The 19,857-nt window shown below is 40.6% G+C and overlaps 1 protein-coding gene across 1 annotated transcript; it reads right to left on the minus strand.

Annotated features, from left to right (window-relative positions):
• Positions 1-14,376: 14,376 nt before the first annotated feature.
• LOC126779425 (histone H3-like) lies at positions 14,377-14,718 on the minus strand. Its single transcript, XM_050503340.1, has one exon. It carries the CDS (start codon positions 14,716-14,718, stop codon positions 14,377-14,379), a length of 342 nt encoding a protein of 113 aa, XP_050359297.1.
• Between the last annotated feature and the right edge of the window lie 5,139 nt (positions 14,719-19,857).

Here is a 19,857-nt window from a genome sequence, read left to right on the forward strand (position 1 = left end):
CAGAGACATCCGTGAGGGACGGAGGTCAAAACGAGAATGTTGACAATTTTTTACCGGGCGTAACGCTCACTTTTATAGTTCGGAATAACAAGTGTGACTCAGCCAACGATAAAAGAACAGGTGGCGCGATTACTTTGTTTTGAACAGATGTGTACATTTATATAAATTTATTCAGGGTTCCCTCTAAACAAGCTCTAAGATAGTGAAATATGTTCATATCACTAATGTCATCATTATAGTGTTTAAGACTCGTGAAGGTGTCATGAAATTCTAACCAAGCCTCATAAGAACCACTAAATTTTGGCAATTGAATGGTCGGTAATTTAACCAGATTATTATTATGTGTACGAGATGAAAATTTATCACTATTTAACTCTTTATCTTTGCAATCATTGGATGTAATATGTTTTTGTTGTGCAATTGATATCAGAGAAAAATATAAAAGTTTCAAGTTTGTTTCTTTCATCCAATTGTACAGTCATCATCGACTAAATATTCTAACTTATTTTAAACTTAAAGGCGGTTTGCATTAAACGAAGCAATACTTATCGAGCGGGGTTTGTACCTACCTAATGGGACTGTCATTTAGTAAACTAGTTGGAAGGGAGCTGTGTAACGCCATATGGTGTCTATGAGGCCGGCGTGCTCAACAGTTGCTTGCAGTCTAGCCTGCGGGCTGTTGTTAGCAGCTCGCAACTTTCCTGCGAGTACTCTTAATTCGTTCGGGTTGAATGCCCCGACGAAGTCGCAAACTAACTTAAGGGTCGTCCGCGATACTGTCCTTACGTACAGCGGAAGCGGGGGTCGGGACCATAGGGGCCTGCGGCGGCTTCGGAGCCGACGCAGTTGGGGGTGCAGGCTTCTGCACCATTGGAAGTGGCTTGTTCGAGGCATTACCCTTAGGGGGTTGTGCTGCGATTGGGACTGTCGAGGGAGCAGCTGGTGTTTTCCCTAAGGGCGTACGGGCCCCTTTGGCTTGGGGCTTGCCTTGGCTTATTTGACGCCGTGGTGCTTTAGAGAATCCACGGTAGTTGGCCGGGTGGCCCTGTGTTTGACAGAGTACGCGCGCGGGCGGTACTTCTGCGATCCTCTCTTTACGAGGGCAATCGCTTGTGCCGTGGTCCCCGAGGCACTTAACGCATCTGGGGCGGGCGTGACAATTTCGAGCCGAGTGCCCGTATAATTGACAGCGATGACACTGTCCCGGGGCGCCTCGGTTGCGAGGGACCTCCACGGACACTCCTGTTAAGCGTTCAATGAATCGGAGGTTGAAGATTTTCTTGCCCTCTGGAGAGAGGTCAAGAATGACTAGGGCGAGGTCGTAGGCCTTCTTGGATTGCGCGTTGTACATGCGATGTACTTCGCGTACAGGTAGGTCCTGCGATTTCAGGTCCTCGTATATGAACTCATTGCCAAGTTCTTTCGGAAGACCGCGTACGACGACTCTGAGTTGTCTTTCTTCCTCGAGCGCGTAAGTGTGGTAGCCAATTTTCTTGGCCCTCAGTAGAGTTGTCAGACGCCTATGGTCGTCCGACGTCGTTAGTTGCGCTTTAATACCTTGAGCGGTATTGAGTGCATTGGTATAATGGATCCTCATCTCGGTAATAATCTTAGAGAGGTTTTCCCAAGACTGCTTGTCCTGGATGAAAATCGAAGGGGCGAAGGATATCCGAAAACTTCGCCTGAAGGTACTTGAAGAGACCCTCCAGGGGGTGAGGGGTAATATTAGTGGCCATAGTGGCAATTGGAATTCCTGGAAGGGTGTGCCTACGGTGTGCTCCCTAAGGAAATCTGCCCGTGGGTGGCAGAAGTTAATACCTAGTCAAATACAATATAGAAAATGGCAGAACGGTACTGTAATGATAGAAAACTATAAAAAAGATGTGGGTTGTCAGTATTTGCGCAATAACATGTTCTTTGGGTTTCTAAGAATGACATATGAAGATTTTGAATTTTAGCTGCAGAGTACTGAAGTGCATTTTAGCAAGAAAAATACTGGCTGGAGAGAGGCTGTACCCGCTAAAGAGAGGCTGTACCCGCTAAAGAGAGGTTGGCAGTAACGTTGCCGTTTTTAGCTACAGGAGAAAGTTATTTCAGCCTTGGAGAACTGTTTAAAATTTCACCACAACTTCTTTCTTCACTGATTCCCGAAGTGTGTGTGTGTGTGTGTCACTAGCACTGATGTCAAAACTTCAAATTGCGGTAAATATTAATATTAAAACTATTACTTATGAAAATTTTTAAGCTTATTAACCGACTTCAATAAAGAAGAAGGTTATCTATTTGACCTGAATGTATGTGATATAGTTGGACTTTAATAATATTTAAGTATAGCGTTAAATTTAGGCTTTCAAGCACATATACTAAATTTCGTGTATATATTTATTTTTGTATGTTTATTTTTAATTAATTTTTATTTGCTTTTTTTTATCTTCTAGATCCCGACCACAGAGAAACAATGGCTTGCGGCGCCACGTTTGTTTTTCAAGAAATGGAATGTTCCAAATTGTTGTGGATCAATTGATGGGAAACATGTACGTATACAATGCCCTAATAACAGTGATTTAGAATTTTTCAATTATAAATCGTATTTCAGTATTGTGTTATTAGCATTAGTTGATACCAATTATAATTTTTTATACATCGATATTGGTTATCAAGGAAGAATCTCGGATGAGGGTTTTTAAAAATAGCTCGCTTTACGAAGCATTGCGAAATGAATCTATAAATCTACCGACACGAAGAACTTTACCTGGATGGACTATGAATGTACCATTTTTTTCCTCGGTGACGATGCTTTTCCGATTTCTCCTAACTTAATGAATCCATTTTCTGGTCAACATGAGCGAGGATCTTCGAAAAGAATATGCATTTATAGATTTTGTAGAGGAAGGAGAGTTGTCGAAAATGCTTTTGGCATATTAACAGAAAAATTTAGAATATTTCACTCAATAGCTAATTTACAGCCAGAGAAAATAAAAATTACAGCAATGGCTTTTGTATGCCTGCATAATTTTATTCGATGAAATGACGTTGATGTGAAAGATATGAATATATATATGTATATATATATAACGATACCAGCACAAAATAATGAAATAACTCGAAATTTGGAACCTTCCACTGTCAGAAATGAGTTGAACTATTTTCTTTCAGTAAAAGTCATGCAAGGACAGCTTCCATGGCAAAACTACATTTTAAGTAATATTTGGTCTGTATTCGTTTCACTAATCTCACTATTAATCAAATTGATGTACCATCATAAATAAAAAAAAGTTTTAATTATTTTCCAAATATGACAAAAGGCTATCCTGAGTATCTGAATTATCGGTATAGTAAGAATGGCTGGTGGAGGGACGTAAACTTTCAGGTGTCGATGTGGTAAAATATCATTGAGCTGCCGCCATCGTAGAAGGTCTTGAGTACCATTATTACCATTTCAGCCTGATAAATAATATTTTGTATGTGACTGTAGATTTTGTTCTAGAATCCATTCATTTTTCGTATTTCACTTGCTATATATTCTCCGAATACTGAAGCATCGTCGCGAGCAGATGTCGACGCTGACATATTTTTTTAAACTTGAACTTGAACTAGAGCTTCGGCAATATTGTCTCCATCAGTAACGCATCTCCTTTTCCGGGAACTAGTCGCTTTTGCATTATCCTGCTGACTTTGCTGCGAATGCATCTACAAATAAAAGAAATATAATATGAAATGATAAATTCATCATCACTTATTTTAGAATGGTATTTAAAATATTTATACTAATATTATAAAAAGGAAAGGTTTGTGAGTTTATGAGTTTGCACTGCCGCCGGCACTGTGTGTAGAATGCTACGTTTATTATACTTACATTATTCTCACTATTTACTGTGGGTAGTGGTTTATTTTTGTCTCGCAAAAAATTCAATGCCTTGTAAGCAAACCACTTTGGTTCCTGTTCATCGTCTGTGCCCGCACCAGATTAACGCGACTATTCAACCTTCTTTTCAGAAGTTAAAATTTTTAATTTTATCTCTACTTCGCCTTTATCAATGTCAAATATACTTGCAATTATTTTTAAATTTGATACTTAAAATATCATTTTCATGAAATTTTTCAATCAATAGCAACACAGCTTCGTCGTCCAAATTAAAGGACATTTTAATTTGTTTTTAACAAACCGCACATTACTACCACTCGGATGCCAGGAACGAACTGACGCCGGCACCCCTCGCAACCCGCGGGCAAACTCCGGCGGGTCGTTTGTGCGACAAGTCCGGCGGCGGGAATATTCGCCGGCAGGCCGACGGCAATACCGGCGGCCGAGCAGCCTTTAGTGTTTTTGCACAAACTTCTGCTGCAGCCAATTCTAAAGCGAACAATTCCACACATCGCGATGCTGTCTTCTACGATTAATATCCAGTGTTGACATTTGCAGAAGACCTGAAGAATGGTTTTTGATTTGATGGCATATATCTTTGGCAAGTCAAGCAGTTTTTAATGTAACTTTTTTTAAATTGTCGCATCCCTTTCCAAAAATAACGTGATGATTTTAGATCGTCATGATAAGCGACAAGAATGTTAGCCCATTCTTGTTGTGGGACAACTAGCTGCGCACCATCGGATTCGATGTAGGGGTTATGTCCAAACAACAGTCCATCATTCATAGAATAGCCCTTTTGACTCCCAGTATAATTCATTTTCGCTGTCATTTTCTTCTTCCAATGCTTTTACGATTCTTTTCGTGCTATCATCAATTAATTGTTTTTCTCTTATTTCGCCAGTAAGATCTCGTTTTGGCATATCTTTAGTTACGATACACATACCAAATTCAGTGGTTGATTCTTTTGTGCACGCCGGTCTTGACAACATGTCAGCTACAACATTCGATTTGCCTGGAGTATATTTTATTTCATATTGTCATAGGTTTGTAATTGTAATAACCATCTAGCCAATCTCCCTGTTGGTGAATTAATGAAATTATCATTAACTACTTTAATGCTTAGTGAATTGTAATTATCACGAGGTACACCTTTCACATAGCCACGAAATTTATTAACTGCCCATACTACAGCTAATGCTTCCCGTTCTGTTGTACTATAATTCTTTTCAGCAGGCGTTAGGAAACGAATATTCTTGCATTTTTGCAACTTGCATATTCAACAGAATGCTCTTCCTGACTCTCCTCCTGCAAAAGAGCTGCTTCAATAGCATAGCTACTTGCGTCTGATTTTATTATATAAGGTTTCGTCTCATCTTCTTGAAAAAGAATAGGTGCGCTTGTAAGACGTAGCTGCAATTCTCTATAGGCAAAATCCTGTTAATTTTCCTATGAACATTGCACTTTTTTTTAGTTAAACGTGTGAGTGACTTGGCAATCTTTGCAAAGCGCGGAATAAACCTTCTGCACTTGGTAAAGAAGGTGTATTCCGCGCACGTTTGAAAAAAAGATATTAAATGTGTCAGATTAATCGGGTGTTTTTTTTTTCGAATAGGCTTGTTGCTGTTGGCCCAAATAGCCTCGACAGCGTCACCGGGCGGGGGGTGAGTCTTTAAGATACTCAGCCGGATGTTGAGAGACCACTTAAGGGCTCAGAATACGCGTGTCCTACTGGCGCCTCCTGTAAGGCCGAATCTCGGCTTAGGACACCGTCAACGTCAGGAAGGAACACTATATGTGTAATGACCTTGTCATGCGCCTAAGCGCGGACGGATTATAATAAAAGAGGAACCTCGACTCCGCCAGCGAGGTCGGTCTCTGTTTGCTCTGTAACCTATCTACTATATGTATATAGTGTTGATATTGGCCGATGTAATCTTATCATCGGGGACAAAAAGGACGTCTTTAGGACGCGTGCGGATCGAAAAGGGAGACCACTGAGGGCTATATTTACTAGTATTTTGGATAAACTCGGAGGTGATAAATGCAGTTTAACATAGGTTTTCTTTCGATCCATTTTTAATCTGTTTGGTGTTATCAAGTGCCAAGATATTTTACTTCAGAGCAACAAAAACGACACTTCTATTAACGAATAAATTTATGAAATAATTTTTCAAGGTGATTGATATGGTCTTCAAATGTAGAAGACCTAATCATTATATCATCAAGGTAGGCAAGCAATTTAAAATCACTTAAGGCAATTCGAAAGTTGTTAATTAATCGCTGGAATGTTGCGGCGGGTGCATTGCGTAGCCTAGAAGGCATCCTGAGAAACTTGTATAGACGGAAGGGTGTAATTAAAGCCGGGGATGCTTATGGAGAAAAGCACAGGACAATCACTTTATATTAAAGCATTTTATTAATCTCAGCTCGTAAAATCTCTTTACGTGGTGGTGAAAGTCTATATGGTGGTACAAATATGGGATTATTATTTTCTGTAATAATACAGTGTTCTGTTTGTGTGGTTGGTTGTCCATTTGGCGTCAAAATATCTCTATTTATTTGTAGACATTCTTCTTAACTTTTTGCTCTTGGTTCGTTTTTTTGTCTTCCAAATCTATTGAACTAATCGCTATTGCTTCTATTCCAATTTTAAGGGAAAAGGCTTTCTGAATTTGGTGATAGTTCTAATTCATTGTACAAACGATGAACAGAAAGTTGTGCATCGCGAAACATTTTATCATCCAAGCGTGGGGAATACCCATCAAATACTGTATGCTTCTTCTTGGCAGGTAGTGTTGCAGCTTCAAATTGTAATAATTGATATGGGACACTGTTTGATAAAATAGAACTATGAGATGCTGTCGCAGATTCTTAACTTGACATTGTCGCCATAGCCAAATTTGTAGGTGGTGTTGTGTTGTATCTATTATATTTACTGGGCAAAACATTGTTATTTGTTAATTTCTATCATTATAGACAAGACTTCTTTTCGTTTGAATACCAAAAAATCCTCTTCATATACATAGTTCGTATTTAATCTCAGGTTCATCAACAAATTTAAAGGTAAACTGTGGTAAATTAATGACAATTCACGCGTCTTGAGTGAAGTCAATGCCTAAAAGTGTTTTATTCGTTCTTAATGATGGTAGGACTGTGAACGTTGTTTCAATAGTTCGTTCGCAAAGTACTATTGAAGCTTTTACAGTTAAGATATCTTGTTTCTTAGGGAAACTATCAGACAGAGTAACAGTAACGGTAGCTTTTTCAAATTTGTAGCCTTTGTTTCGTTTGGTCTCGATCTTGTGTATGTTTTGATATTGACTGAACAGAAACTAATCTCTTAGTGTGTGGTCTGCTTTTTTGTTTAAGACCACAGAAGGTGGTGAGGGGGAGGCGTCCATCCTGGAGTGCTTGTCCTCCCCGTCAATAGACGCCCGACCTACCTCGGTCGCGCTTGCGTTGGTCAGCGCGTGCAACGCAGCTAGGTGAGACCTACAAGGGAAGGCCCAACTAAGCGCCCGCGAGCGGAAGTTCCGACCGTGCACACAGGTAATTCGTAGCATCAGCGATCCGCTCTGGCGAAAATCGTGCGTGCGAGGTGGCGGATGAACTCCCCCACGGTGGGCTTCCTGTTGTCTCTATGTATAACGTCATTTCTGAGATACCTCGGAGCTCCTAATATTTAACGCTGGCATCAGTTCTGCTGAATCTGGATCCATTGCTTCTGCTACGCTGAACAAGTGCGTACCGTATACGTCAGGCGCGAGTGGACGTAGGCTCCGTTAATTCTCTGTATGCTGGATTTGGATCCATTGCTTCTGCTGCGCTGAACAAGTGCGTACCGCATACGTCAGGCATGAGCGGACGTAGGCTCCGTAGATCCTCAGTTTAGTCTTCAGAGCTAGGCGGGATGCGAAGATACAACTTCGACCGGGCAGCCGCGACGTGATTTACCGCCTTATTGACGGTGGGTATCAGTCTCCCTTATTTTTAGAAAAAATAAGAATAATAATCGAACGAAATAATTAATTATTTGAATTATTATTATATCAATAGGTAAACTATAATAAAAATAAATGATTCGTATCGAGATCGGAACGACGGACGATAGAGGGTATCGAGGTAGGGAGGACGGGGTATTTCGTTTAGTATAAAATAAAAACCGTCTATACGGCTCACCGACATTCCGACTCAGGTAGGCTTGCACGGTTGTCTGTGTCTGTATTGGTTCTTTGTTTTCGTTTTATTATTAGTAATGATTAAAACGTTGCATATGAGACTTCGAGAACATTAACCACCGAACCGAAATCGTTTTAGTACAAATAGTCGACCGTGGCAATAGTGTGTTTTAAGTGAACTACGGGCGGCTGAGCGACGCGCGATTGCTACTACAACTCAACTGTATATCAGACCGGAACAATAAGTCTTTTCCTTAACACATAGGTATTATTAGGTACTCAACTCTGTTACTACAATAACAGACACATTTATCTTATAGGGAGGGATACGATTACATAAAAACACAACCCCCCGCCTCCAGGCAGGGAGGAATTCCAATGGCCACTTTGACCACCAATGTTACTCTTCACCCCTTGGAGGGACTCTTTATGCACCTCCAAGCCGACTTTCCTAAAATTCAATACGTAACAACAATACGCAACAAATGTAAAGGCAAGCGCCCCCTACGTCCGTCTCTCTTGAGCCCTGTGTGGCTCCCAACATCCGGCTGAGTTCAACTCGCCCATCCCGCCCGGTGACGCTGTAGAGGCCAGTAAGGCCAACAGTAATACAAAAACCGAAAAAAAACACAACCTAAAAACCTAAAACAAGCAACAATTTTTAAACTAGTCGGGCCATGGACCCTTTAAGCAAACTGTCGAAGGAGCAGCTCTACCAGCATCTACCTAACGACGCAGTAAATCATCTAAACGATTACGCCCTCGATGTCGAGAGCACAGTAGGCCTAGGGCTCGCCTCCGAAGCCCACGAACGGGATTCGCTCGACCCCTCGTTACCTACCGGTGAGACCATGGAGGTCGAAACTGACAGCGATAGCGAACGTATCCATATCCGGTGGCTCCAGACGGGAGATATGGAGGAGGAGAGCGACGGCTTCGAGACCGTCATCACCAAATCCGCTAAGCGGAAGGCGAAGGCTCCTCAAGCCCCGCCTCCTTGCAAAACGCCCTACAAAGGCTCGCAAAGCCTGTAGCCTGGACAAGCCAGCCTGGCCCCGAGCGTCAGCCCGTCAACGAACGAGCAAACAAGGTCGAAACTCCCACCGCCGGTCTTCACACGGGTAGAGCTCCTCAGGCGCCCACCGCAGCCCCTCAGGCACCCACTCAAGCCCCTCAAGCACCCACGCGAGCCCCTCAGGCACCCAAGCGTGCCCCTCGGGCACCCACGCGCGCCCCTCAGGCTACCGCGTTCCCAGGAATAGGACACGGCGTACCTACAATAATTTGCCACGTAATATAGTTAATATATATTGGATCGTATAATTTTATGCATGCGCGACGACGAATACTGAGTTATATACTTGTAACACACATAACAATATAACTTAACTCGTGTATCTTAAGCATAAGTGAGTGTCACGAATTACTTACATTATTTAAAAAATATATTAATGATGATGATTATTATTATTAAAACAATTTTATATTCAATACTTACATGTTATTGCCGTTTAGTCGCATAGTCGCTTTCTCTCGGCTCTTCTCTTCACAGCTACGTCAAGATACGGGCCGCACACCGGCCGAAGTTATATCGCATGATGACACGCTCACTCGTTCGAATCGTTGACCTGTTTGACAATTGATTGTTGTTATTGTTGATAGAGTATAAAGTACCTGTTAGACAATTGATTGTTGTTATCGTTTATAGAGTATAAACAATAACAACAATCAATTATCCAACAGGTCATATAGTCACGTTAGCTACAGTCGGAAGGCCGAAAAAACACCAAAAACTATTTTAATTAATTTAAATTAATTTTGCAATTAAACTTAACTCGATGTAAGCTTTACAATATAATAATAGTGAGACAGTTATAATAAAGAAACTTATTTTTAAATTGCAATTTAACATTCCCGATAAATGCATATTATTATTTGGTTCGAGGGAAATCTACGTCAGCTATCTTCTTGGAGCAGGTTTGCGTGACTATTCCACCCTCAGCATCATCTATTTTAGAACGTTGAGATAAAATGTGGCTAGCATCTGCCACATTTTATCTCTGTTGCCCCTTCCTCTTCTGGTTGCACACTGCCGTTATCATTCAAAAGGGAATTTGTGGTTTTTTAAGGTTTTCTGGTTTTTTTGCATCCTTAAAATAGTTATAATAAGTGCACATGCTCTTAACATAAAGACGCATAGGCGTATATATCGTAGTATGATAGAAACTGTCACGTTTCGACTTTTCTAGTTGCAATAGGGTTTCTTTATTTATTTTATCTTGAATACCGTAAGTTCTTGCAAATCTATTGAGTTTAGATTTAGATGAGTAGGAAGATTAACTTGATTTGCTGTGCTGAATGGTATTTGCATCAGTTATAGCGGCTGGCTTTTTGTTTCATCGCTGTGGTTATTATGATGAAATCCATAGTTTCCATGAAACATTTCACGGGGATGGTGATTAAGAAGCTGCCCTTAACCGATGTGAAATCTTCTCCTTCGCAAACTAGTTGCACTTTGTTGATATTAGGAAAATATAACATATATTGTTGATCATACAGCTTTTATCCATTGCCTCTTTTTCTAGTGTTACTTTTGTATATTGGAAATATTCCTTTAGGACTTGATGTATTAGCTGTTGCACGCAATCAGGTTCAGTTCGAATGCGTTGATTTACTTCCTACCCGCAGAGGTATCAGTTTTTAAACTTCGGAAATTCAGTCTCCATGTATAAGAACGACTTCTCGTTTATTGCTATAAAAGTATATGAAGGAATAATGACGTTTTGGATTTTGTTGGGTACAATGAAATGTTTATAGATGGTAGATAAAAAGTATTGCAATTTGTTTTTCTATATAATAGTATCCTGGTTCTATAATATCATAGTATTCCCTCAATTCTAAACTAATAATCTGATCTTTAATATATATATATATATTCCTTATTTATCTATCATTCATTTTAAAACACTTATATCTAACATCGAATGGTGTGTATTTGAAGCAGGAATAAAAGCTAATATATTTTCTATTCTAATTGATTCGGCCATCAGATCCTCTACATTTTCACCAATTATTACTAATAATTGAGCAAATTTTGCATATTTAAGTAAACTATTTTCACTATAAGCATTTGAATTTAGAATAAGCTGGAGTAATATTAATTTTAATTTGATTTACAACCAATTTCTTAAATACTTCACTTTGTTTCGACATCCATTCCTTACTTATACTAACGTGATTATTAAACTCGGATACTATTTATATTATTTATTTATTGACACTTTATTGCACCCAAACTTAAAACTAAAAATTATAATTTTTAAACAAACAAAACAAAGGTGAGGTGCAACAGGCGGCCTTATCGCTAAGCAGCGATCTCTTCCAGGCAACCTTTGAGCAGGGGATTATAATATTTATAAATGAGAAGGGTACAAGCCAGTTTACCTATATACTACATACACTACTACAAACATAATACATACATACATATATATACTACACTACTATTATATATAATATAAATATACATATATATATATACTATAATAAATACATACCTAAATAAATACAAAATATATATATAATAAAAATAGGAGATATAACAAAACAAAAAATTAACAACGACAACGACTGCTTAGTATTAATAATGCGACAAGTAAAAGTCCTTAACCATACTTTTAAAAACGGCCAATGACTGTGCGCGCCTTGTAGCTAAGGATAATGAGTTCCAAAGTCGAGAAGCTTCAACTGTGAAGGACTTAGAATAGTAGGAAGAAGAGTGAGAAGGAATGGAGAGAATTAAATTTTCATTCGAGCGAAGAGCGCGCTTATGAGTCTCCCTTAGGAGAGTGAAACGCTCTTTAAGATAGAAGGGTGTCGCTGGATTAAAAAGAATTATTACTATTTTATCTTTATTACTTTCTAATAATTTTATTGCATAATGCGATGCATCCTTATAATCTTAATAGCCTGTTATAATTTTTATAAAAGAACCCAAGCTATTTACAAGACCTCTTTTAGCCCGATTTAGTTTCAAAGACCTTAATTTATCCGAAGTTTATAAAAAGTAAATATGTTTCGTTACTAAGAAGAGTTTGAAGGCTACTTAATTGAATCATTGAAAGTTTTTTTTAGTGATTTTCTTCTATACAGTCTAGGTTAATATATTGTAGGAAGGTATGGTGGTGAGTCGTACGTCTTATCGGTCCAAGTTTAAACGGTAGTAGTCCAGGTCCATCATCCAAACTGTCAAGTTTTATCTCGAGAGGGCTCGTCGCGTGGATCACCTTGGTAGTCAGCAGTACTAGTACCAGCCTGCAACAAGTTAGCTTCTTTTGGGTCTCGTTGTAATCGAGACTTAGTTACGGGACCGCGTTTTTTGGAGATGTAGACATTATTTAGTAAGATTCTGTAATGGTTGATTTTATGTAATACTGTGAATTCTGAAAATAACTGATTGGTAAATTATATTCCGTTCTCGGTTATTATGGTTAGGGGTATGCCATGATGGGTACAAAATTTTAATAAGGCTTGTAAGATGCTTGCAGCTGTTCCATCCCGTAAATGATATGCTTGGTCATATTTCGTATAAACATCTACGAAAGTTATATATTTTTCACTATGAACTGCGAAAAAGTCTACGTGAATAATCTCAAATGACTTATTGGCTGGAGTTACGATATTAAATTGTGGTCTTATTGTATTTCTATCGTATTAAGCTTTACTACATATTGTGCATTCGGCAATAAATTTCATTATTAATCCTTAATTTTAGGCCAATAATATTTCCGAGATACGGCTAGGTTGCATTCATTTATACCGCGGTGGTTTGTTTTTCCATTGTAATAATGAAAAATTATCTCCTGCTGTTGTAAATATTCCTTTATATCCTCAATTTTAAATTGTGCTACAACGAGAATATTAGATGAACTCCTAAATTTATCTTGTATTATGGGGATTATTGAATACATTGCGAGGGGTTGATTTATGAAAATACCGGTTTTTATTTTTGGATTAACATACTCCTTTATTGCGTTAACAAAGTCTTCTTCTAGATTTGATTCTAATAATTATATGGATGTTCGTGTATGGTTATCAAAAGGCTTAGTCACCGTGGGTTTTCGCTTAACGCACTAACAACTGTAAAAAATATTTGCCTGCTAAATTTATTGAGAGGGTCGTCTGTAATTAGAATATTTAATATGGGATTTCCGTGGTTAGTATGTACGGTTTCGGTCGAATAGGTTGATCGGTGTGGTACATGTTCAGAGGGTTTTTGTAATTTTAGTTCGTTGTCCCGGGTGTATCTATTTTGCCCAACTAAGGAAGACTTCCGAGCTCACACCCGTTTACAAAGTAACTGAGTTACTTCGTATGCTTTTTACACCATCCTCTCAGTTAACATGGCTGCCGATATAATTAAAGTCTCCATTGTCTTTTCGCCAGCTCCTTTATCTAAATTGTTACATATTTATTGTTGTTATTTCCCTCACGGCAAATATCAATGTGAAGCGCTCTTTGATTTCATTGAATTGATTTCCAATGAGATTCTTAGCCAACCTAATGTCCATGTTTTGATAAAGGGTGATTTTAATATCTCCTCTGCCTTGTGGGAATAATTAGGTAACTCTATGAATATTAGCAACTTTTTCGAAGATAATGATTGGATTAGTACATTATATAATTTTTAAAATTTTACAAATCTTAGGTAATTTAACTCCATTCCTAATTTGAGCCTAATTTAATGCTCCTCGTACAATTCGCTTATTTCACTTAGCGGATTATAACACAATTGATAATGCTTTGGTTGCTGTTGACTGGTTAGATTTACTAAATGACTGCGATATCACTAAAGCTGTACATGTTTTTTACGAAACCGTTAATTCGATTATCTCTGATTTGGTTCCTGTTAAAACAGTCAAATATGACATCAACATCCTTTTTGGTACTCTAAAGCCTTAATTAAAATTATTGCTGAAAAACTTAAAATCCATAAAAAATGGAAGATTTACAATATATTGTCATATTACGAAACATTGAGTTTGTTAAGGGAGCGTCAAAAACGGGCACAAGTCGAATGTTATGATAAATATATATCTGACTGTGAATTGAAAATTAAACGCAATAGCAAATTTTTCTGGGCTTTTGTCAAACAAAAGAAAACCATTAACAATATACCCAATACTATGAAATTTAAAAATCAAACCGTGAGTGATGGGAAAGAGATTTGCAACCTCTTTAATGATTATTTTAAGTTTGTTTTTGAACCATCGAATTGATATGGCGCATGTACTAATACAACATCTTATAATCATATCAGCATAGGGTCTGCTAATATCTCATATAGCTCGTGTCTTCGAAGAGACCGATGAGGTAAGCTTCGCTAGCTTCCTGCAGCGCCATAACTGCCGAACTCTGGAGTCGGAGATCGGTTTTGAAGTCTTGAGCGATCTCACGGACCAGACGCTGGAATGGCAGCGTGCGAATCAGAAGCTCCGTGCTCTTCTGATATCGACGGATTTCACGATGAACTACGGTACCGGGTCTATAACGATGAAGTTTTTTGACTCCTCCCGTGGCGGGAGCACGCTTGCGAGCGAGCTTGATGGCGAGCTGCTTGTGCGGCGTCTTACCACCGGTAGATTTTCGGGCTGTCTGCTTAGAACGAGCCATCCTCGAGCCAGCGACGGTGAATAAATACGAAACGAGAGAGAGCAAAATTAAAACAAAAAAATGTACGCACGTCCGGCGAGGGGATGTAAACGATAGAATAAAAATTTTAGCGTCCGAGCGTCTCCTTTTACACCAGTAACTCGCTTCAATACGGGGCGGTGGACCGCCGCCGCGATGACGTATAGCTATCTCCCTCTCTTTCTCTAAGCTATTTTATCCCTCTCGCACGTTCACTCTTACCGACCGATGATGATTATTATTATTTATAATAAAAACAACAACAACAAAAAGCTTTTTTTCAAGTGTAATCTTTTTACCTTTCTTCAAACTTTGTGAAACGGGCATGAGGCATTTGGTGATACGGGCAAAGTCTGGGATAAATTTACGATAATAACCTAGGAGTCCTAAAAACTGTTGTATTTCTTTAGCTATCTTTGGAAAAGGATATTTTTTTATCGCTGAAATTTTATCTGGGTTTGGTTTTATACCATTTCTACTAATATGTCCGAGGTAAGCTGTTTCGAGTTTAAGGAACTCAGACTTGTCCAACTGGATCTTAAAATTGGACTCTCGGAGCCTCTGAAAAACCATTTTTTATATCGAGTGCACGTGTAATCTATATTAAATAAATCAGCGCTCGCTGGTCGGTCAAGCAATAAGATTATATCATTAGGGTTCTCGACTTCTACGTAGCTGCGGTTATTAGTTACAGAAGTAATACATTCATAGGTTATTGCAATTACAAATTAATTGGTCGTTAATAAAAACTTCTCCGTCCTGCGAATTTATAGGAATACGAATTAATTTTGAAGTCCCAGCCGGCATTATGTCCTCGTAGAGATTATATTTTAATCTCTACGAGGACCTAAAATTATAACCTACCGGATTGAGATTACATGAATTATACATACTGATCGGATTTGAAGCGGTGTACGAGTAATTAAGTTACCGTTTTTAGATCAATTTTGGCTTCCCATTTTGTTAATAAGTCTAGTCCTATTAATCTGTCGAAATAGAATAATAATTTATAGATAAATAATTTTGTGTTCTCTGGGTCCATAAATTCTTCAAAACAGGGTAGAGTTATAGAATATTCATTTCTAATTGTCGTGTTTATATTCATGTCTTCAAACGGGTCGTAATTGAGGAGATGATTAGAAAAATATTTCGTAACAGCATCATGGCTAATGAAAGATTGGTTTGCACCAGTGTCAATTAGTAATTTTAGTGAAGGATTCTTAATCTGTGTATATGGGAGTTGCCTTTGTGTCTGTAGGTTTAATTCTATTTTTACTCCTATATATAATAGAATTATTACTGTAAAAGTCAGGTCTGTAATTAATGTTATAGTCTTCATATTCACTGTTATAGTTATAGTTTTGGTCGTAATAATAGTCAGGGTAATTCAGTACATGTCCTCATAAGGCATACAATAGTTCATGTTCGTTTCACGTGTTTTGAAATAATTCGTAGGGGATGGATGGACCCAATTTACGCCAGTCATGTCCAGTCATTAAGGTATGTGGCATGGGTTTAAAGTTAAAACTTAGCACTCCACATATATGTACTGGCTTAAAATTATAAGATGGATTACTAGGCGTTGATTATGGTTAAAATTTAATTTAAAATGCTGTGGGGTTTGTATATGGCGTTGTGCTACAGGGGCTGGCCAATTAATTATTGGAGGTTGAAATCCGTGAGCGTGAGATCCGTGATCGAAGATGTGAGAATGGTAAGGGATTAATTTTAGGCGTTGATTGCTGTTTTAGTCCGTCCGTGCGTTGCTGTAAATATGTAACGTTTAATTCTTTTTGTGCATGTTTAAGGGCTTTTTCTTTTGTTAGTTATATAGTTCTATAGTTGTCTGTATATTCTCATGTAACGTAGCATATGTCATTATCGTACTGAAAAGTGTCTGACAATGGCTATAAAATTCTTGGAGTGTCCTATTTCCTTGTATGGCTAGCGAAAGGTTATCGTATAAGGCTGTTTCGTCTCGTTGGTCAGAGAAATTATTTATTACAGAAGTCCTTCTATCGAGCCAACTGTCCGGTACCCCATTAGAATTAATAGTAGCAGCGGCAGTTCCCGTGATTTTATTTAGTATCCCGTTTAATAAAAATAAGTTTGTTAATTCAGTACCGGGCGCACTATTTAAATAATCTTTTACTATTTGGTCACAAATATTAACAAATCTCGTAAGAACATTAGGGTTACCTTCAAATTCGGGCACAATTCTAAGGATTTATCTTCTTGGACAAGATTTGCGTAACTCTCCCTTTCGAAACATTATTATTTATCTATCGTAATAGTTTATATTTCAATATTACTGGCTTAACAGAGTTCGTTTTCTCGTGCTTCGTACGCAGACTTGCATGGTTGCTCTATAGGGCGAGGGCAGTCTCTGGCCAGATGTTCGCCGGCGCAGCGAACAAACTTTTGCTGTCTATGGCAGTTCGCTGAAGCGTGACCGAATGCCTGGCGGTGGTGGCATTGTGGTGGGTTTTTGCCACCTCTCCAGGCTTCTATTATCAGGCCTGGCATGCTTAGGAGTTCTGTAATTTTGTACAGTTCAATGAGCTCCTTCTCACGCAGCTGCGCCAGCTTTTTTTTTTTTTTATATGTCCGGGATGGCAAATGACAGGTGGAGTCACCTGATGGTAAGTGGTAGTAGAGTCCAAACGCGACGACGGTTGAACTAAAGTAAGTGCACAGCTGCACTAAAGTGTGTCTGCTTTATAGTTCGGTATTGCCTTGGCTCTTTCAGCAGGGAACCTATACCCTGCAGCGGGGCAATCACCTCTTCAGGAGGCGTGACGGCCAACTTGGCGCAATTATCGCACGTTGGTGGGTTTGTGATGGGCCTTGGGCAATCCCTGGCTAGGTGTTCGCCGGCGCAGCGAACACACCTCTGTTGCCTAAGACAATTGGCCGAGGAATGGCCAAATGCCTGGCAACGGTGGCATTGAGGTGGGCTCTTCGCTTCCCTCCAGGCCTCCACCAGCAAGCCGGGCATGCACAGAAGCTCGGTTACTTTGTATAAATTGTTGAGTTCCTGCTCCTTTAGGTGCGCCTACTGGACAAAATAGGTGCACCCGTGCCGACTTCTTCCGCCTGGGATCGCCTTCGCGCTTTGTGCAGGGAACCCTAGACTGCACAGGACGGTGATCACCTCTTCCGGGGGTGTGTCTAAGGGCAGCCCCCTAATGGCCACCTTGGTCGGTAGTTCCGCGGCTGGACTGTAGCAGAACCAGGATATTGATTTATCCTGACTCATAGCCTCCGTCAAGTGGCGCTGTATCACTCAGAACTCCTCCGCAGATCCGGGCAGGAAGCGCAGTCCCTTTCCTAGGGCGTGCGTTCGGGGCGTGTCCAAGCTTACCCTTCGGGGCGTGTCCAAGCTTACCCTTTAAGATCTCGAAATGCCTCGTCCAGTTCAGACATTCCGCCGTAATCGGCGGGTAGCTCGAACGAGGTGCAGTTCTCGGTGCTGGTACCGGTGCGGAGGCCCGGCTCCTGGGCGACGCTGGAGCGGCGGCGGTCGCCGCATAGGGGACCCCTGACGGCCCCGGTTGTGGCGATATCGGTTGAAAGGTTGTCTTCTCCGTTGATGGTAGGGCCGCGTAACTCGTCGAGTCGCACGGCCAAGTGTCTTGCGACCCCCCCCTCCAGCGGGGAGGGGGATCGCGGTGGTGGTAGCTGCGTCCCCGGTCCATCGGTGCTTGCATCGCCCGACACGGGCGATGCCGCGCGCGACGATGTCGCCGATTCCTGCGGCGACCCATACGGCGGTGGTGAAGGTAGCGGGGGGGAGACTTCCATCGACTCCGGGGAAGATTGTGCCCTCGGGCGCTTAGCACCTTCTGCGCCTGTTGTAGACTCAGCTACAACGGCGGCGAAGTCAACTTCAGCAGCACGGTGCTCCTCTTCTCTCCCGGTTTCCGCATGCACGATGCGGATAGCGGGACGCGGGGTGGCGGCAGGGATGAGGGTGACGGGCACGGTCGAGTTGTCGAAGATGTCTCTCCGAACAACTGACCGTGGAATGCCCGACCTACCTCGGCCGCTCTTGCGTTGGTCTAAGGGGGGAGGGGGGCTTCACCCCCTTAAGACAGGATGGTGATATTGGTCCTTTACTGCTCGTTTCTATGGTATGCACGGGCACCACGACATTCAGTTTCCAGTCGAACGTATACACAGACTGCTGAGGAAGGGTAACTACGCGGAGCGCGTCGGTGTCGGTGCACCCGTATACCTGGCGGCCGTCATGGAATACCTCGCCGCTGAAGTTCTCGAGTTGACCTGCAACGCTGCCCGCGACAACAAAAAGACTAGGATTATACCGAGACATCTTCAGTTAGCGATCCGTAACGACGTGGAGCTGAACAAGTTACTTTCGGGCGTGACGATCGCACAAGACGGCGTCCTCTCTAACATCCAAGCCGTTCTGCTGCCCAAGAAAACCGAGAAGAAGGCATAAACTGACGAAAAAAATAATATGTACATATATAGATATTAAATATTTTAACAAAATAATAATATATAATATCGATTCGATTCACACACGAACGCAGTCTTCCTAATTAGTAGAAAAAAATAATAATCGAACTATATAATTATTTAAATTATTATTATATCAATAAGTAAAATATAATAAAAATAAGTGATTCGTTTCAAGATCGGAATGACGGACGATAGAGGGTGTCGAGGTAGGGGTATTTCGTTTAGTATAAGAACCGAATAACCCCTGAGCACACTGGGCTCGTTTCCGATTGTTCGATAACGTTCTGCGTTTATACGGCGCACCGTATGAGAGAGCGCTACGCTGGCCGAATGCGGGGTATACTTAAAAGAAAAATCAGCTGCTTAGTAGCCGACAGTTTTGGTTTAGCAGTTGAGCAGTGCACGCCACTACTCAGACTCGAGACTTTCCCATAAAACCACTGTGCTTCGGCAGGCTGTTTTACAACCGTGTTCCAACATGGCGGAATATCTCGCCTGCTCCAAATTTGCCATCACCGGAAGGAGAGGACCCAGTCGCGGTCCAAGTCCGGCGAGAAGCGAGACCGCTCGCGGTGCCACTGCCGTTCAGTGCGGTCCACCACCGGGCCTCACTAGTCACCATCGCTGCGAGTGGAC

Source organism: Nymphalis io, chromosome 29 (assembly GCF_905147045.1).
Source record: "Nymphalis io chromosome 29, ilAglIoxx1.1, whole genome shotgun sequence".
Classification (NCBI taxonomy): Eukaryota; Metazoa; Arthropoda; class Insecta; order Lepidoptera; family Nymphalidae; genus Nymphalis; species Nymphalis io.